The sequence below is a fragment of the Hyla sarda genome, chromosome 4 (genome assembly GCF_029499605.1).
Source record: "Hyla sarda isolate aHylSar1 chromosome 4, aHylSar1.hap1, whole genome shotgun sequence".
NCBI lineage: Eukaryota > Metazoa > Chordata > Amphibia > Anura > Hylidae > Hyla > Hyla sarda.
Genome location: NC_079192.1, coordinates 262086264 through 262107719, shown reverse-complemented (window position 1 = coordinate 262107719; position 21456 = coordinate 262086264). Strand labels below are relative to the sequence as shown.

At 41.2% G+C, this 21456-nt stretch overlaps 2 protein-coding genes across 2 annotated transcripts in view; one reads left to right on the top strand and one right to left on the bottom strand.

Annotated features, from left to right (window-relative positions):
• The window catches only part of NAV3 (neuron navigator 3), a 642886-nt gene that overhangs the window by 86016 nt on the left and 535414 nt on the right, over positions 1 to 21456 (top strand). The window lies entirely within an intron of this gene.
• LOC130367453 (piggyBac transposable element-derived protein 4-like) lies at positions 18397 to 20025 on the bottom strand. The gene has a single exon (XM_056569874.1). The coding sequence runs from the start codon at positions 20023 to 20025 to the stop codon at positions 18397 to 18399; it is 1629 nt and encodes a 542-aa protein (XP_056425849.1).

Below are 21456 nucleotides of genomic sequence, written 5' to 3'. Positions count from 1 at the left end.
ACTTCTGCATCTGTTCATGATGTCTTAAAAACAAAGTAACCAGTAAAAAAATGCCATATGCAAAATGCCCATTATACAATACATTTTGAAAGTCTTCAGACCCTTTCATTTGTTTAACATTTTGTTATGTTGAGGCCTTGTATTTAATAAAAGGCAATGTAAAAAAATATTATGTTTTAACCCATCAGTTTGCACTCAGTGCCTCAAAATGACAAAGTAAAAACAAAATTTAAAAAAATTCTTAAAAAGGAAAAACCAACATTATACATGGCCATAAGTATTCAGACCTTTTGCTATGACATGTAAAGGTTTGCTCTGGGGCTGTTTGTACACTTTGATCTGCTGCACTGAAAGTTCCCAAAAGCTCAGTGGCCTCCGTAATTATTAAATGGCAAATGCTTGGAACAACTTTGTAATTTAGGAAGATAAGTTGGGATGAAGAGACTGGTCATGGTTAATAAAAAGCTCAATAGAGCAAAGTACAGAGATATTTTTAATGAAAAAGTGATCCAGAGTGATTTGGAAAATTACCTTTAGCACACAGCCAAGACAACAGAGTAGAGTCTAAGGGCTAACTCAGTGAATGTCCTTTAAGGAAAACTGCCAGCCAGTTCATCCACACTAAACCCAATACACAGGGTTATTCACGGGTCACTTAAATTTTTTTGTTTTGTTGCCACCGAGTTTTCGTCCTCTAAAGATCCATAATTCGCCTCCTCAGTTGCGCTCTGCAGGCATGTCCCCCACCGGCAGTCATGCTTTGGATTCCAGAGGAAGGGGCATATTCATTTTATATTTCTTCAACTCCACGTCCTAGTGATGTGGAGTCACACACCCCCTGAGCGCAGCACTCTGTATGCAGAAAGCATGTGCTAAAGTTTTTACCCAGCACTCACATCCTGATGATGTGAGAGCTGTGCATCGGGAGAGTTGCTCTGTGCAGCATACCTGTTCATGCACCGGTCCCTGATTACCAGGTAGTCTGGTGTAGCGAGCGATCGTTGCATGCACAGTTACGCTGTGCAAAACGGCTCTCCTGATGCACAGCTCTCACGTCATCAGGACATGAGAGCTGTGTAAAAACTTCAGCGCATGCGCTCTGCATACTAGGATGTGGAATTGAAGAAAATGAGTATGCAAATAAGGGGGGGGGGGTTTAGGCCCCTTCCTCCAGAACCCAAAGCATGACTGCCGGCGGTGGACACGCCTGTAGAGTGCAACTGAGGAGGTGAATTTCAGAACTTTAGAGGACAAAAACTTGGCGCCAACAAAACCAAAAAAAGTAAGTGACCCATGTATGGACTCCTGATCACCCACACTATAACCCAATGTGTTGAGTTTAGTGTGGGTGAACTGGCTGATAGTTTGTCTTCCAGGCAATGTCTTAATTTGAACTTAATCGGACACCTCTAGAGAGAGCTAATAAATGGCTTCCACTGAGGTCCTCATCCAACCTGACATAGCTTGAAAGAATCTGCAGAAGAGAATGACAGAAAATTCCCAAATCCAGATGTGTAAACCTTGTGGCATCATTTGTCTCCTAGAAGACTTTATTCTGTTTTTCCTTTATCAATGGGGGTTAACCTTGATTTTTTATTTCTCATTTTGGCACAAGGCAACAAGATAACAAAATATATTATACCAAAAAAAAAAAAGCGGGGTAAAGACTTTTTGAATGAATTGTAAGTGAAGCACAACAGAGTTTTCCAGTTAATGAAATTGTTTATTGTTTCCCTGAAAAATATGGTTAGCACATGTTTGTGCAGCTATACTCTACTCTTATAAATGAATTAAAAAGTGCTGAACGAGCGCTTGCTCCCTCTCTCTGCAAGCACTCACTCCCGCTGCCTCCTGGCTCAGCGCGCCTGCGCGGAGGAAGGGAGCAAGTGCTTATTGGAGAACTCTCCACATGCAAGAAGATGTAATGGAGGGTGCACATGCTGAGAATCTGTGTGTCAATCATGTAGCTGTTCCATTGATGAATTAAAGGAGAGAGATGTGGCAAACCCCTGGCCATGTCTATTCGACTGTTGCTGATTGCAGAATAGAGCATTTTTCAGGATGATCAAAACTCCTAGAAAGCCGCAAAGGGTATGAATTGTAATCCACTTTCTCATTTTAGGATTAGTTTATGGGGGTAGAAATTCATGACAGTTGGGCTTTGAGTAATAAACACACCTGGTCTGGGGTCTGGGACATATCAGTTCATAAAATTGATATACTGGAAGAAGGAGAAGAATTAGTCAGTTGGCAACTGGGTCAAGAGAATCCAAGGTTCATTGATGCACATGAGTAGTGAAGCCTAGCTTGTCATCCAACAGAAATGCTACAGACCAGAAGAGGTACTGTAGCACAAATTGCTTAAAAAATAATGGTAGCTATGCTAGAGAAATGTCAGAACACACAGTTCTTCACAGGATGTTGTGTATCAGAATTGGACCATGGAGCATCTGTCTATGGGTGGGTACATACATGCTTATGGTACCAGCATTCATGAATGTTACTTTGATATATGCCACCCACCAAACCATTATTGCAGACTAAGTACTCCCTTCATGGAATTGGTATTTTCTAATGTCAGTGGCTTTTTCAGCAGCATACTGTATACTGCAACACTACAAACATTGTACAGGAAGGGCTTGAGGAATGTTTTTGCTCCCAAATACCACATATTTCAGTGTGAGTGAACAACTGTAAGATGTGCTATAAAAACAAGTCCAATCCATAGAGGCCTCAGCTAGTAATTTACAAGACTGACTGATCTTCTGCTAACGTCTTGGTGCCAGATACCACAGGACAAGTCCAAAGCTCTTTACCTCTTTCATCTGAATCTTATAAGTTTATCATAGTCTTATTGGACCACAGGACATTGTTCCAGTAATCCATGGCCTTAGTCTGCTTGTCTTCTGCAAACACTTTTCTTGTGCTTCAATGTCTGCTTTCTTGTGCTTCAAACCACCCTTTCAACCTCTGCAGCAATGCTGGCAGCACTCATACATTTAGTTTCCAAAAACAACACCTGGATATGACGCTGAGCATGTAAACACAACTTCTTTGATCGACCATGGCGAAGCATGTTCTGAGTGAAAATCACCCTGTAAAACTGCTGTATGGTCTCATCGTTCTTGCAGTTCAGTTTCAGGGTCTTGGCAATCTTCTTACAGCCTACGCCATCTTTATGTAGAGTAACAATTACTTTTTTCTCATCCACAGAGAGTTCTTTGCCATGAGATGCCATGTTGAACTTCCAGTGACCAGCATTAGAGAGTGTGAGAGCGATTTAAGATACCTGATCCCCTTTTACATTTGAGTGCTTGAAACACTAACATGTCACAATACATTGGGGAGGAAAATGGCTAATTTATGCCCAATTTGGACATTTTCTTCTAGGGGTGTTCTCACTTGTTGGCAGGGTTAAGACGTTGATGTTGTGTTTTGAGTGTGTTGAGTTATTCTGAGGGGCTCAACATTAAACACTGTTATACAGGCTGTGCTGTCTCTACATTGTAGCAGAGTGTCATTTCTTCAGTGTTATCACATGGAAATATATAATAAAATATTTACAAAAAAAGGGGGGGGGGGTGTACTCACTTATGTCAGATACTGTATCTTACCTAAATTTGTGCCGACCATGCAGCATAATAGAAAATTATGGTAGCAATATAGAACAATTTTTTTTGATCTGTCTATGTAGTATATTAAATTTAAATTCATTATTTCTATACTGCTCATTGTGGTTTGATGTGCGGGTGCCCTTTAAAGTCAAGGTTTTCATATAGTAGAAGATATGCATATGTAATGCAGCTTGTGGCTCAAGGCATTTAAATTAACTTATTAAAATATTCCTCTACATAGATATGTTTGGCTGCTATCCAGTATATTATATTGGAAAACAGTCATGGTGTACATATTAAAAAGGAGCCAGCTAACTCAGGCATGATGGTAGAAGACTTGCATTTGGCAAATGTGCAGATCCAGTTCTGTATCTGAAATCTAAGGTGCAGAAGGTCGTCTCAAGCCAATTATTCTCTCGCTGCGGTTGTTAAGATAATTTTCTGATTTTAGGATTAGGTTATATTACTATATAGACCTCTACCGTAAATGAGCTTTAGTGCCGGGTTGTTGATGAGCTGTGAGAGGTTACTTGGCATTTAGGTTTCATCCCTTCCCACTGAATATAAAAGTTACGTTTCCTACTGCAGGGAAATGCATTTATATTCTGTCTGCATAATATGAATAGATTTTGGAGGAATATAGAATGAAGGCTAAGTGAGCATGCATCTCCATTGTGGGCATATTACTCATCTAGTATTAACATGATATATTTCTGACAGACCTTCTAATTAGGATTTGTACAAGTGTAGTAAAGCTGGTTATTCTTACAGTAAGCACTGGCATTTGGATTGACATCAGGGATTATTAGAATCCGGCACAGTGCATGGAGTCTATGAATCCTGTGGCTGTTTGATGTACGAGGTGCATATCAAGTGGGCTTAAATGCAAGTCCAGGAGCTTGGCTGCTTTATGTTTGGTTGTACCCGCTTAGTCACACTGTGGAGCGGCTGCTCGATAAGAATCTTTTCTGTTTCAGAACACTTGTGGTGATCGGTGTGAAAGCTTCAGCTCTGTATTTTTAGCTGAGCTTTTCTCATCATGAGCTTGGTGCCAAGTATTAATGATAGAATGGTAAATGCTTACTCATTTTGGTATGATCAACATGTTCCTGTAATAATGAATGGTTGATCATAATACTCTTTTGTCATTCTTCGGCTGGTTTCATGAATAACATTTTTCTGACGAACACTTTTCTGTGACTTTTTTTCTTGCATTTTAATGGTGTTTTTGTTTAGTGTTTTCTTGCAGCCAGATGTTACTTAGAATTCTTAAGTGCAACATAAAAAGCACTACGTACAGTTTATTAAAGATTGGTCTTCTACATGTCAAAATATATTGGAGAAGGATGTCTTAAAGAGGTACTCCCGTGCCCCAGCATTCTGAACATCCTGTTCAGAAGCATGGAGCAGGCGGGCGCAGTTGTGACGTCATGACCACGCCCCCATCGTGATGTCACACCACGCCCCATACCATATATATGAAATGAGGGGGCGTGACATTACAAGGGGGCATGGCCATGATGTCCCGACCATGGCCGATCTCTCAAACCTTCTAAACAGGATGTTCAGAATGCTGGGGCAAGGTAGTTCTCCATTAATGTTAGAATAAGTTGCAGGCCCTCTAAGTAGGTTTGGTGAATAATTTTCTATCTGTACACCATGATGTATGTCCGCTTGTTGGTGGAATAGATTTGTGCTATATATAATACCAACTTTCTGGTGTAAATGAGTCTTCATTTATGTTTTTTTTTTTTTTTTTTTTTTTATTATTAGACTTAAGCAATATGTGTACAACATAACACAATAAAATAACTGAATACAAAAAAAAAAAAAAAACCACACTAAACACTTGTTAACCCTTTAAGGACCAAGCCCATTTTGACCTTAAGGACCAGGCTAATTTTATTTTTGCATTTAGTTTTTTCCTCCTCCTTTTCTAAAAATCGTAACTCTTTTATATTTTCATCCACAGACCAGTATGAGGGCTTGTTTTTTGCGCAACCAGTTGTCCTGCATAATGAAATCACTCATTTTACCATAAAATGTATGGCGCAACCAATAAACATACCATTTGTGTGGGGAAATTAAAAAGAAAACCGCAATTTAGCAAATTTTGGGAGGCTTCGTCTTCATGCCGTACAATTTACGGTAAAAATGACGTGTTCTTTATTCTGTGGGTCAATATGATTAAAATGATACCCATGATAATATACTTCTCTATTATTGTTGCGCTTAAAAAAAAATTGCAAACTTTTTAACCAAATTAAAAGTTTCTATTTTGACCTATAACTTTTTCATTTTTCCGTATAAGCGGCAGTATGAGGGCTCATTCTTTGCACCATGATCTGCACTTTTTATTGATTCCTCATTTGTGTATATAAAACACAGATGCCGTTATCTGTATTGATCATGACTTCTAAGGGGTTAATGGCAGACATCTACGCGATCGTGGATGTCGACCATTACCGGCTGGTCCCTGGCTGCGATCAGCAGCCGGGACCAGCCACGTATGATCCGAGCATTGCTCCGATGCTCGCGGTCATGTACAGGACGTAAATATATGTCCTGGTGCGCTAAGTACCGCAGAACCAGGACCTAAATTTGCATCCTTGGTCGTTGAGGGGTTAATAAGATTGTGTGAAGGAATCCTTAACATGGAAAACTAATACTAATGTTATCAGCATATCAATCTGAGGATAAAAACTGATGTGATTTGCCCACACAAACCAATCACAGCTTAGCTTTTATACCCTACCATACAGGATCTGCTGCATATTTTTGCTAAATGTTTTATGCTCATTTTGGCCATTGACTATACTTGCAATAGTAACGCACTATTAAAAGTACGCTTTAGATGTTGGAAAAAGATGCAGAATTACTGTATAGTACAAGCAAAATGGCAATAACTACATAGTGTTTTTCATCTATTTATGTAAAAAAATCACAACTCCTATTATCTTTCCTGTGTATCTGTTGAGTGGAGATTTATCATTCTTTTCACACATATGACTTTTATATGACAATTTTTTTGTTTAAATTTTTCGTTTACATTTGCTTACGTATGACCTATTTATCAAATAGTCACATGACGTTGATAAATAATCACAAAAGCAAAAACAGGAAAACCCGCTTACAAAAGCATTTTTTAAAACAGAAAAGTTTTCCCTTATGCTAATAGCTGAAGTTCTTTATCTACCCTTTATTACCAGTAGCATTGCTAGAGTGTGCATGCCCACACAGCTAAATGGCTGCGGGTGTCTGTGCAGAGGGACAGACCCAAGAAAACAACTTGCGGGTGGCGCTTCTCTGCGATTAAACAGGCGATTTCGCCAGAGAGGCTGTGTAAACTTCTTATTTCTCAATGTTCAGTGGTAACAAGAGCAATATAAGTTACACAGGTGCAGGACAACACATTTCTAGACGGGAATCCTCTCTTCATCAGGTCTATTTATTTAGTTTAAGTTGCAAGTATTTAGTCAGTGTGGGGGCTTCAAACTTTTCAAATTTGAGTGGGTAGTTGAGGTCACTGGGGCTGGGTTGTGATATCAGTCCCTATGACCTCCACTATAAATGCTGAGGGCTTTAGCAGGGTAAATCTATAACATTAAGAAATTTTCCCCATTGAAACCAAAAGACTAATTTAGGTCTATGGCAGAGCTGGCTGGCTTCATGTTGAAGTTGAGCAGCTTTAGGTCAGGCTAAGTCTTGGATGGGAGGCCAGAGGAACAGTGTTTGAATGGGGTTGTGAGTGTATATTTAACTCTGAGTGACAGCAAAGGTTAAGATGGAAGTAATTAATGGTTACATTAGAACGTTTGTGGTTGCATTACAATGTTCAGTTAATTGTGATTGACAGATGTGGGAAGTTATTCATAGACTTCGGCAGACTAGATGGTCCAAATGGTTCTTATCTGCCGATACATTCTATGTTTATATGGTAACAGTAGATTAAAGTAATATGGGCAAGTTTAGAAGTGATGGAGTTGTAGTGATTGTATTTGACCAGTAGGGCCTGTTGTTGTATAAGTGAAATGGTGTGTTTAAAGGGGGGTTGTGTTGTATTGTGAGGGGTATGGGAGGTGGAATGTGTATTGATGTTTTTTTGTTTTTTGTTCTTGGTACAGGAATTTTAGGACTACTACTCCCATCATGGACAGACTTTGCCCATGATGGGAGTTATAGTCCATGGGCTTAGGTGCAGATCGCAGCAGGTCATTATCCAGAGACACGCTGTGATCTGCATTTATTAAGTTAACAAGCCGGCGGTACATGTGGCTCCATTGCGCTGCCCACCGACTCCTGTATACACTGTCATAATTCATTATCCCCGCCGCCGGGAGTTGGGGAGCTCTGATTGGTGAAAATCTTTTCCGGCGGTGGGGATCATGAATTATGATACCGTATACAGTATTCCCAGCCGGGAGCGCAGTGGAGCCGCATGTGCCGCCGGCTTTTACAGTTAATAAATGCTGATCGCAGCGCGTCTCTGGTTAATGACCTACTGCGATTTGCACCTAAGCCCATGGACTATAACTCCCATCATGGGCATAGTCTGTCCATGATGGGAGTGGTAGTCCTAAAATGTGTGTTGGTCCCCCATGTCCATCGCTGTGCTATCTGTGAAGTATACTATCAGCAGCGCATCTGCTGGCCGGGAAGCGGGTGGCATTGCGCTGCCTTCCCTGGCCAGCAGCATGATACGCTTCTGAAAGTATACTTTACAGATAGCGCTGCAAGTGACATATGTATGCGCTCGCTGGGGGGGACACATATAAGCACTGCTGGGGGCAATATATATAGGTAGCATAGCAGGGGGGCAATATATATAGGTAGCGCATTGGGAAGTGTTAGTTAAAGTGGGTGTTAATCTCCTTTTTTGTGGATGTATGTACCTTCTGTAAGCCAGGTTGGACCTGGAATACATATGCGACTTTTAAACGGAGATGCAACTTTTTTTCTTCATAAATAGCAACTTTCGCATTAGATAAATACATGACCACTGCAAAGTACAAAAAAAAATTACTACGTGAACAGATTTCCGAAATGTGCGTTGGGATAAGCAAAAATCAAAAAGTCGCAGCATGTATAAAAAAGTCGCATGTGCAGTTGCATTGCATTTATGCAAAAACATCTACTACAGAGCTTGGTAAATCTCCTTCCAAGACTTTTTTTTTACCGACATAAAAATCTAGCTGTGTTTTTAAAATAAGGCTTTTATATATTTGTATCCAGTATATACAATAATCTATAGTTTCCCTGGAGTTACAGTGCAGCACTGAACATACATAGAATTATTGGATGCTGCAGGGCTTGAATTTATTTCTAGTCCAGCGCTCAGCCCATTCCTGGTTCTTGTCCCCTATACTTGTCATTCACCTTGCAAATGTTTTAAATAAAAACTTTCAGACAGCTAGTTTTTTTATATTATTATTCTCTAAAGGAAAATTGAACGAATTTATTTATTAACTTTTTTGTAATTATTTTCCTGGCATGATCTCTTCGGGGTGAGTATGATATGCCATTCTCAGATGTTCTGGGCAGCTCTTTGTTATTAGAGGAGCTTGATACATTTAATTGTAATGTTCACAGAGTCGCAGAGGTGTAGATTAAAGGTACAATTCTATGTCGCTGAGCTGGTAATAATCATGTGCCACATTTCAATTATGGAATCATTTTTCCAATTATTCCGTTTAATTCTGTGAAGCCGCGGCTGCTGGAATATGTTTCCTACATGTGACTAGATAGCAGAAATCTTATCTATGATTTCAGTATTAACACATGAAATGAAATTCTCACTAATGCATGAATATGGATTTCTGTAGAATTTTTTTTAAAAACAAAACTGATCGACTCTATATTTTACAGTATAGTTCCACTTAGCCGCTTATATTGTATTTGCTCTTTTCAAGACGCTTTTCTATTCTATGTCACATTTGCGCCATCCCCCAAATGGACAGCTTAAATTTACTGCAGACGTGATGACCAGTGAGTGGATCCAATTACACAAATATAAGAAAATTTCAAAATGGTTAAAAGTATTACATAAACTCATATAATTTAAATACATGATGGCCCTGATTTTCTAAGACTGGAGTGTAGTTTTCTTTGTTGTTTTGATTCCCAACAGGTTTTTTTCCCAGGATATTTACAAAGGTTTCCCTACATTTTCCACTTTCCCTACACTTTGCTTTTTTTTACACATCTACACGCTCTGATCTGTAGGGTTTTCCTCAGCTCAAATCCACCACATTTTCTGTGGAAACCTTAGTAAATATGTTGAGTTTTTGTGAAAATGTCGGGGACACACCCCTTTTTGGTGGCTACACCCACCTTCCCCGGCAGCTATGCCACTTTTTGGGGTTTTCTCAGTAAAATGGAGAGTTAGTCGGGTTTCTTTTTTAATTCTGGTGCAAATTCAGTCACAATGCACCAGAATCTGGTACACAACCCGACAAAGCATGTTGGGTTTTTAATAGTAAATCAGGGACATTGTGTCGCATGCAGCGAGCAACACAATTTGGGCGCACAACCCGAGGAAAAATGATCAGGAAAACGTTAATAAATCAGGGCCGATGTCTCAGTTAACCAAGTGCACTTCTTTGTTGCTCATGATTAGATATAAGAAATGTATTGCTCCATAAGCAACTTATTGTACAATGCATAAAAAGTATAAGTAAGATATAAAATAATAGAGTAAAGAAAACAATTTTGTTTACCACACTGGTTGCAGCTCTGGAGCCTACTAGCATGAAGCATAAAGTGCAGTAATCTAGCATCTAAAAGTGCATTCAATAACAGACCCAAAGTAAACCAAAAACGTGGTGTGAATGCATACTTAGAGAAAGATTTTCCCAAAATTACCAAGGATTGTTAACAGAATCCTCTGCAACCTTGACCTGATTTGATTCCTGACTCTATACAATTATATTGGGAAGAAGACCAAGTTTAAAGGGGTACTCCAGCCCTAATACATCTTATTCCCTATCCAAAGCCGTTGGGGACCCCCCCCCCCAATCACCTATGTGAGCTCTCTGCAGTGCTGGAGGCTCTGAGTGTGAAGCGTAATGACCAGAGGGCCAGAGTATCGTCCTCCCCCGTGTGACATCACGCCCCGCCCCCTCAATGCAAGTCTATTGGAGGGGGTGTGACGGTTCACAAAGGTGGATGTGGAATGACAAATTGCGGGGGTCCCCAGCGACCCCCGCAATCATACATCTTATCCCCTATCTTTTGGATAGGGGATAAGATGAATTAGGGCTGGAGTACCCCTTTAAACTTGGTCGGCTTCCCAATATAACTGTATAGAGTCAGGAGACAAATCAAGCCAATGTTGCATATGATTCTGTTAACAACCCTTGGCAATTGTGGAAAAATCTTTCTCTAAGTATGTATCCACCCCTAATATGTTATTATGTTAAATTTGAGACAACTCTTTCAAGGTGTTTTCAAGTTAGAACAGAGCATATACACTAACAAAATGGAACAGTAAAATGAAATCTAAGTGACACATTAAAAGAGGAGGAATTTATGAAGCTAATACAATTGGCTTTAGGCTTTGGAAAATAGCAAATTTTTGTGTGAGCACCAGATTTTTACAAAAATGTGCAACTTTTTTCCTGTTTACTCCATGTTCACCAAATGGGTTGAGCTTAGCGTGAAGTGGGAGTAGAAGGGGGCATGACCTCCTGCAAGGACCAATTTATTACAATTTATTCTAGAAAGCTATCATTAATTATAATATACAGTATATTTGCTCTAAGTTCATTGCACCTGTTTAGTGAGGTCCATGAGACATTGCTTGTAAATTCACAAACCTTATTGTATGTCCACCAGTATACATAAATGGTATTCAATAGTTACAAACACTGCATGCATTGAACTACTGTGCTCCATCAGTGTTTATTCAGAACTTTAGTGCACAATATTTCTGTATTACAAGTGTGCACTTATTTTATAGCTTTCATGGTGATATGTCTTCAGTGAATTCTACCATTGCAATTATTGCTATAGCCAGGATCATTGACCCTTTGGCATCAAGTTCCTCAGATATCTCGCATATCATAATTGCTTTTCTGAACTGGAGGCAGTTCTGTCATCACAATGGAATTCTGATCCCTCCTCACCTTCAAGTTACATTGTAACATCGGATGCTCTATGTGTTCCAATTTTAAGGCTTTCAGATATTGCTAGTAGCTAGTCTCAGGGCTCTAATGTGGTTCTTTGAAAAATTGCCTCCCAACTTTTGTTATGATCACAAACCTTCAAGTCTAGAGCCATGATTCATCTTATTTACAAGAGGCAACAGCATAAAAATAAAAGAATCCTCGTATGCTTTGAACATTTTAACAAATGTAACAAATTATCACCAGGGAGGTGACAACATTTGTATGGTTTAGCCATTTTACTCAGTAAATGAAAAGTCATAATAAATTCATGGCATAGAACATTTAAAGAATTTGTATCTATTTTTGAAAATATATCATAAATAAATTACAGTCATATTCTACAATTCTTCCCTAGGAAATGACAGGCCTTAGTCATGTAAACACTATAGCTGTACTAAATCCATTTGATAACATTTCTGGTACTTAAGCTAGCCATACACATATACACATTAGATACGTGTCAGCCTAACCTGCTGATATCGTCAGGACCGGGCAGCCATCTAATCCAAATGGTGATCTCCTGACTCCCAAGAGAAGGATCGGTATGTTGGATTTCAACATGTTCTCTAGTAGATAAGCCACTGCCGGTGGAGAGTGGAATAGTGTTTGCATTTAATAATAAAATACAACAAAAAGATAGAAACAGATTAGAAAAGTAGTTAGGTGAACAGTAGACCTCACTCTGTTCATATAGTCTTAATGTATGAAGTAAGGAGCTCAGTAATTCTTGTAGACTGGCCAGCTGTGGTTGGTTAGCTATTCAGCATTTTTTTTCTTTCAGGGCTGCTTTCACAAGCTTTTTTGGGGGCATTACATTTTTCTCATTTGTTTGCGTCTTTGTGTCCTTTTTCAGATACTCAGCTCGTCTTGCCACACATTTTTTAACTATTTTTTTTAATGGGATTTCTTTTTCATTTGAGCCATTGTCCTCGTCTCTAACACCCAACTGTCTCTCATCAACATGTGGAGCGAACCAATGCCTAGTCACTACCTACAATAATGGACCAACCCAATGTACAGTCACCATTTACTATCTGGATCGATCTGACATAGCAGCACACAAGCTTACTGTGTTTCCAGTTCCATTCTACAATGCTGTACTGTTCCCCACCAGAACATATTTCAGCCAAATTTTATAAAGTTGTATATCTGCCTCTAATATGTTTATGTAAAATTTGAGAGACATTTTTCTAGTTGTTTTTAAATTATAACAGAACAGTTCTAATCAGTAAAAATAAATCTAGGTGACACATCCCCTTTAAAGGGCTACTTTGCCCCTAGACATCTTATTCCCTATCCAAAGCATAGGATATAAGATGTCTGATTGTGGGGGATGCCTGCCACTGGGAAAGCCCCACCATCTCCTGCATGCCACCCTGGCCATCACGCCCCCTCTAATAGACATGAATGGAGGGGCGAAGAGTGACATCACAACCACGGTCCCGAACCCAGCATTCGGAACAAAAAGTTCAGAATACTGGGATGGCATGCAGGAGATCGCGGGGGTTCTCAGCGCTGGGACCCCACAATCAGACATCTTATCCCCTATAGGATTGGATGTCTAGGGGCAGATTAGCCCTTTAAAGGGGTACTCCGGTGCTTACACATCTTATCCCCTATCCAAAGGATAGGGGATAAGATGCCTGATCACGGGAGTCCCGCAGCTGGTGACGCCCGTGATCATGCACGCGGCACCCCATTTGTAATCAGTGCCCGGAGCGTGTTCGCTCCGGGTCTGATTACCTTGACCGCAGAGCCGGCGGCGTGTGACATCACGCCCCCGCCCCCGTGTGATGTCACGCTCCGCCCCTCAATGCTAGCCTATGGGAGGGGGCGTGATAGGTATCATGCCCCCTCCCGTAGGCTTGCATTGAGGGGAGGAGCATGACGTCACACGGGGGCGGGGGCGTGACGTCACACGCCGCGGACTCTGTGGTCGAGCGTAATCAGACCCGGAGCGAACACGCTCCAGGCACTGATTACAAACGGGGTGCCGCGTGCATGATCGCGGGCGTCCCCATCTGCGGACATCTTATCCCCTATCCTTTGGATAAGGGATAAGATGTGTAAGCACCGGAGTACCCCTTTAAGGACATGAGAAGAAATTTATAAAGCTAGTACTTTTGCCTTCAATTTTTAAAAAGCTGCAAATTTTTGCGCAGACATCCAGTTTGTACAAAAATGTTTTACTTTTTTATATTTAGTTTATGCTCATCCTGCATTGACAAATCTATTACAATTTACACTAGAAAACTAGCATACTTTTTAGTCAAAATCTACACTAGATCAGAGCTTGCATATATTTCAAAATGCAGTGCATGGCTATCCACTGAATTCCATGATTTATTATTAATAAATCATGTGAACAGGAAGCCATTGGGAGATTACCTAAGGCCAGCGAATTAAGTAAATTCCCCCCATGGTGTTGATTCTAGGCACCATCTACAATGATAGCCACACATATTTAGACATAACTTATACTCTTCAGGCCAGTTTGCAGAAAATAATGGATGGTGATTTGGATACAAATAAATGGCAAAATAAGGCTTAGAAAGGGCTTGGCACAGACCAAGAAGTGTTAACTTAAAGACATAGATGTACAATTGCCTATTGGCCTGTAATTTTAAAACAATATTACAAATTAACCCCTTAAGGACGCAGGGCGTACATGCACACCCTAACGTCCTGGTACTTAAGGACTCAGGTCGTACCTGTACGCCCTGGTCGTGTTTTCCAGGTTTAAACTGTTCTCCTCAGTGGAGAACGGGTAAAACCCGGTGGGTCCCGGTTGCAACGGGCAGCCAGGACCCAAGGCTAATTCTGGGCACTGCCAATCGGGCCGATGCCCAGCATTAACCCTTTAGATGCTATAATCAAAGTTGATTTTCTGCTTCTAAAACAAAAGTGCAAGAATCCCAGCAGCTCAGTGGAGCTGATCAGGACTATCTCTACAAAATCGTGATGTCCCGATCAGCTTACTGGATGACGAGAGGATCCTCATCTGCCTCTCCATCGTCCGATCGGCAATCTACTGCTCCATGCCTGCAGGCAGGAGTAGCAGAGTGACGGTAACACTGATCAATGCTTTGCTAGGGCATAGCATTGATCAGTATATGCAATTATAAGACTTCATGTAGAAATAAAGAAAAAAAAGGTTAATAAAAGTTCATTAACCCCTTCCCTATTAAAAGTTTAAATCAACCCCGCCCCCCCTTTCCCATTTAAAAAAAATAAAATAATGTAATAAAGAATAAAAATAATCATATGCGGTATTTAAAGCACGGTTGATTGCGTACTAGTAAAAAAAAATAACAAAGTTCAAAATTGTGCATTTTTGGTCACTTCATATACCATAAAAATATTAATAAATAGCGATCAAAAAGAACCATTAAAACAATGCTACCGATAAAAACTACAGACCAAAGTGCAAAAAATTTGCCCTCACATAGCCCTGTATGCGGAAAATAAAAAAGTTATAAGGGTCAGAAGATGACAATTTTAAACATACTAATTTTGGTGCATGTTATAATTTTTTTTATAGTAGTAAAATAAATAAGACCTACATAAATTGAGTTTCCCTGTAACCGTATGGACCTACAGAATAAAGATAAGGTGTCATTTTAACAAAAAAGTTGCAAAATGAAATAGTTTTCTTCTTTTCACCCCACAAAGAATTTTTTTTGTTTCCTGCAGATTATGTTATAAAATAAGTAAAGTCATTACAAAGTACAATTGGTGATGAAAAAAAAAAAGCCTTTATATGCGTCTATAGGTGCAAAATTGAACGTGCTATGATTTATAAAAGGTGAGGAGGAAAAAACGAAAGTGCAAAAATGTTAATTGTTTTGAGTCCTTAACCCCTTAAAGGGGTTATCCAGGAAAAAACTATTTTTTTTATATATCAACTGGATCTAGAAAGTTAAACAGATTTGTAAATTACTTCTATTAAAAAAATCTTAATCCTTTCAGTATTTATGAACTTCTGAAGTTAAGGTTGTTCTTTTCTAAGTGCTCTCTAAAGACATATGTCTCGGGAACCGCCCAGTTTAGAAATCAAATCCCCATAGCAAACCTCTTCTAAACTGGGCGGTTCCCGAGACACGTGTCATCAGAGAGCACTTGGACAGAAAAGAACAACCTTAACTTCAGAAGCTCAGAAGTACTGAAAGGATTAAGATTTTTTTTATAGAAGTAATTTACAAATCTGTTTAACTTTCTGGATCCAGTTGATATATAAAAAAAACTTTTTTCCTGGATAACCCCTTTAAGGACACAGCTCATTTTCACCTTCAGGACGCAGGCCTTTTTTGCAAATCTGACCACTGTCACTTTAAACATTAATAACTCTGGAATGCTTTTACTTATCATTCTGATTCCGAGATAGTTTTTTTTTTTGTGACATATTCTACTTTAACATAGTGGTAACATTTTGTGGTAACTTGCATCCTTTCTTGGTGAAAAATCCCCAAATTTTATGAAAAAAATGAAAATTTTGCATTTTTCTAACTTTAAAGCTCTCTGCTTGTAAGGAAAATGGATATTCAAAATAATTATTTTTTTGTTCACATATACAATATGTCTACTTTATGTTTGCATCATAAAATGTATGAGTTTTTACTTTTGGAAGACACCAGAGGGCTTCAAAGTTCAGCAGCAATTTTCCAAATTTTCACAAAATTTTCAAACTCAATATTTTTCAGGGACCAGTTCAGTTTTGAAGTGGATTTGAAGGGTCTTAATATTAGAAATACCCCATAAAGGACCCCATTATAAAAACTACACCCCCCAAAGTATTCAAAATGACATTCAGTCAGCGTTTTAACCCTTTAGGCATTTCACAGGAATAGCAGCAAAGTGAAGGAGAAAATTCAAAATCTTCATTTTTTACACTCGCATGTTCTTGTATACCCAATTTTTTTATTTTTGCAAGTGGTAAAAGAAGAAAATATTTACTTGTATTTGTAGCCCAATTTCTCTCGAGTAAGCACATACCTCATAAGTCTATGTAAAGTGTTTGGCAGGCGCAGTAGAGGGCTCAGAAGGGAAGGAGCGACAAGGGGATTTTGGAGAGAACATTTTTCTGAAATGGTTTTTGGGGGGCATGTAACCTTTAGGAAGGCCCTAGGGTGTCAAAACAGCAAAAAAAAAAAAAAAAAAAAAAAAAACACATGGCATACCTTTTTGGAAACTAGACCCCTCGGGGAATGTAACATGGGATAAAGTGAGCCTTAATACCCCACAGGTGTTTCATGACTTTTGCAAATGTAAAAAAAAAAAAAAAAAAATGTTTTACCTAAAATGCTTGTTTTCCCAAAAATGTTTCATTTTTAAAAAGGGTAATAGCAGAAAACACCCCACAAAATTTGAGAGCCCAATTTCTCCTGATTCAGAAAACACCCCATATGGGGTTGAAAAGTGCTATGCTGGCACACTACAGGTCTCAGAAGAGGAGTAGTCACATTTGGCTTTTTGGAAGCAAATTTTGCTCTGGGGGCATGCCGCATTTAGGAAGCCCCTATGGTGCCAGGACAGCAAAAAAAAAAACCCACATGGCATACCATTTTGGAAACTAGACCCCTTGGGGAACGTAACAAGGGGAAAAGTGAACCTTAATACTCCACAGGGGTTTCACGACTTTTGCATATGTAAAAAAAAATAATAATTACCTAAAATGCTTGGTTTCCCAAAAAATTTACATTTTTACAAACGGTTAAAGCAGAAAATACCCCCCCCCCCCAAAAAATTTGAAGCCCAATTTCTCCCGATTCAGAAAACACCCCATATGGGGGTGAAAAGTGCTCTTCTGGCGCACTACAGGTCTCAGAAGAGAAGGAGCAAAATTTGGCTTTTTGAAATTGTTTTGGGGGGCATGTTGCATTTAGCATGTCCCCAGGGTGCCAGAACAGCAAAAAAATAACCACATGGCATAATATTTTGGAAACTAGACCCCTCAAGGAACGTAACAAGGGGTATAGTGAGACTTAACTCCTCACAGGTGTTTGACGACTTTGTGTTGAAATTGGAAATGAAAATGGAAAATTAGATTTTTAACACTAAAATGATGGTGTTACCCCCAATTTTACTTTTATACAAGAGGTAATAGGTGGAAATGGACCCCAAAATTTGAAGCCCAATTTCTCCTGATTAAGAAGACACCCCATAGGTGGACATTTAGTGCTCTGCTGGCGCACTTCAGGTCTCCGAACAGAGGGATATATAGAAAATAATTTGTGGCACACTACCAAATAAATGGTTTTGCGGTACAATGAAAAAAATTTGCGGCACACTGTACCACATATATTGCTGGAATGGTTTTGGGGTACAATGAAAATAATTTGAAGCACACTGTACCAGATATTTTGCTGGAATGGTTTTGGGGTAAAAAGAAAAATAATAGGTGGCACACTAGGCCATAGGTTCTAATAAAATGGGGGGGGGGGGGATAAAATTAACTAAGAAAAAACAGTAGCATGTGATGTGATACACGGGGGATAAGATGGATCAAATTAAAATTGCAGGGATATGTGATACATTTTAAAACATGGGATGCACAGTCCCGGCTGAGTGGGGCAGGTCTCGCACTGGTACGTAGTGTCCCGGCGGATCCCTCTTTTATATCAGAACCTGCACTTCTTTTGGGTCCTCCCCTTGTTCCCAGTGTGGGGGATTTCACTGGGGAAATGCTGCCCTGGCACAATCCATGAGTACTCGGAAGTGCTGGGGCCTGCACCTTCCTGGTCCCCAAATATCAGGTTCCTTATGACCACCTCCTGAAACTCCAAGAACGTCCCACTCTGGCTGGCATGTCGGTACAGGACAAAGGCGTTATATAAGGCCATCTGTACCATATGCACAGCCAGTTTGTTATACCACGCCCTTGTCTTTCTAATGGCGCTGTATGGCTTTAGCACCTGGTCAGACAAGTCCACCCCTCCCATGAACTTATTGTAAGCCAGGATGCAGTCTGGCTTATGGATTTCTGTAGGGGCCCCACATACAGAAACCGGAGTGGTGGCGTGGTCATGTATTGTGGTGAGTATAAGGACCTCTCTCTTGTCCTTGTATCTGACACACAATATGCCATCGCTGCATAGTGCCCTGCTCTCATGCCTCCGCATGGGGTGTGCCAGCAGAGGTTTGGGGAGGCCTCTCTGGTTTTTACGGACAGTGCCGCATGCTACTGTCCCACGTGCAGTGAGGCACTTGAATAGGGGAACGCTGGTGTAGAAATTGTCCAGGTAGAGGTGGTATCCCTGGTCTAGTATGGGGTGCACCAAATCCCATACTATCTTGCCTGTAATTCCCAGGACAGGGGGGCACTCTGGGGGTTCAATTGACAAGTCTTTCCCCTCATATACACGAAACCGGTACGTGTATCCTGATGCACTTTCACAGAGCTTGTACATCTTTACCCCATACCGTGCCCTTTTGCTGGGCAGGTACTGGCGAAATTGTAGCCTGCCCTTGAAGTGCACCAGGGACTCGTCAATTGATATTTCCCTTTCTGGGACATATGCCGCCTGGAACACGGCATTTAGGTGGTCTATAAGCAGCCGAATTTTATATAGCCGGTCATAGCTAGGGTGGTCTCTAGGTGGACAAGTGGCATTATCATTATAATGTAGAAACCTCATTATCTGCTCAAAACGTGTCCTGCTCATCGCCATGCGGTACATGGGGGTGTTATACAGCAGGTCGTGGCTCCAGTATGAGCGGATACTGGGTTTCTTCAGAAGCCCCATGCTGAGCATTATACCCCAAAATGTTGCCATCTCTGATGGGGTCACAGGGGTCAACCTATTCGGATGAGCGTAACTAGAGGTGGGGTGTGCAGTAATATATTGGTTGGCGTAGATGTTTGTTTGCGCAACCAAATGCTCTAGCAGCTCATCCGTGAAAAAGAAGTTAAAAAAGTATTTTTCTGCCAACCCAGCAAATGGGAATTGCATCCCTGCATTCCCTGTAAACCCAGGAATTTGGGGTGTAAAATGGTCTGGGTCTACCCATGTGGAGTCAGAGGGCTCCGAGGGCTCAGAAAGCCTTGATGGGCCTGGTAAAGCAGCGGCCGCTGCAGTGGCCTGCCTGCGTCGCCTCCTTGGTGGTGGCACGTCCGAGTCGGATGAGGATGAAGATGAGGATGAGATTAGAAATGTAGGGTCCCCATCATCGCTCACAGACTCCGTCTCTGAGGCCAAAAATTCATAGGCCTCCTCCAGCGAATACATCCGCTGTGATGTGCCTGACATGTTGTGCACTTAGGTGTACACAACACAAAAAACGGGGTGACTACAAAGGGGTGACAGGAAAGGGTTTACTTTTTTTCAATTTTTTTAAAACTTTTTATAACAAGGGGATGACAACAGGATCAGTGACACAGGGGCAACAATCACAGGTGCAACAGGGGCGACTATCACAGGTGACACAGGGGCGACGATCACAGGTGACACAGGGACGACGGTCTCAGATGACAGCAGACAGAAAACTCAGGTGACACAGGGGTGACGGACGGTGATAGTGGACGGCTGATTTATATTGAAAAATACTAATCGGCACGCCAAAGCTACCACCGGGGACAGGGGGCGATGGTCTCAGGGGGTAATCACTGGAGGGTGATCAAAGGACAGGTGAATGGGTGGTTTCAAGCTCTTTTTTTTACTTTTTAATTTTTTTTACTTTTTGGAACAGTGACAAGGGGCGACAATCACAGGTGACACAGGGGCGACGGTCTCAGATGACAGCAAACTCAGGTGACACAGGGGTGACGGACGGTGATAGCGGATGGCTGATTTTTATTGAAAAATACTAATCGGCACGCCAAAGCTACCACAGGGGACAGGGGGCGACGGTCTCTGGTGACACAGGGGCGACAGTCACAGGTGACAGGGGACGACGATCACAGGTGAAAGGGGGCGAAGATCACACTGGTGCACGTCGCAGCTATCACAAGGGGACAAGGGGCGAAGATCTCAGGGGGTGATGAGGGGCGATGAGGGGGTGATCAAAGGTGGGGGGGTACTATATGGTGATGGCAGGGGAGGTGGGGTGATGAGGGGGATAATGTGTGTGTGTGTGTGTTTTACTGTTTTTTTTACAATGTGGCTGATCTGCCGTGAAAACGTCAGATCAGACCGCAGCACGTCCTGACTCATTGCTCTTCTCTGACAGACTGACTGTCAGAAGCGCGATCACGGAGCCAGAAACAGTCCGGTCACGTGATCTGCGCTCTGATTGGCCAGTCTGTCAGAGAACAGCCAATCGGAGCGATCACACATAGGGACCGCTCTGATTGGTCCCTGCTGATAGCAGCGGAGATCACCGGCGGCTTCACTATGCAGAGCCGCACAGTGAAGCCAGGCTCTGATCGCAGAGCCTGTCGGGGGAAAAGCCAGTCAGAGCGATCGCACAGCGGGATTGCTCTGACAGGTCCCTGAACATGTAACAGCGATCCTCTGCTGCCGATAGCAGCAGAGATTGCCGCGGCTTCACTGTGCAGAGCCGCACAGTGAAGCTATTAATACAGGACGTATGCATACGTCCAGTTGCACGAACCTGTCAGCAGCTGGGACGTATGCATACGTCCTGTAGCAGGAAGGGGTTAAGGTGAAAATGGTCTGAGTCCTTAAGGGGTTAAACATAATGGGTGGCATGCTCTGTGGAGATTCCCATTCTTCAGATAA

Bases quoted from the DNA above. Each gene is read 5' to 3' on its own strand.
- LOC130367453 (XM_056569874.1), bottom strand. From the start codon at position 20,025: ATGTCAGGCACATCACAGCGGATGTATTCGCTGGAGGAGGCCTATGAA.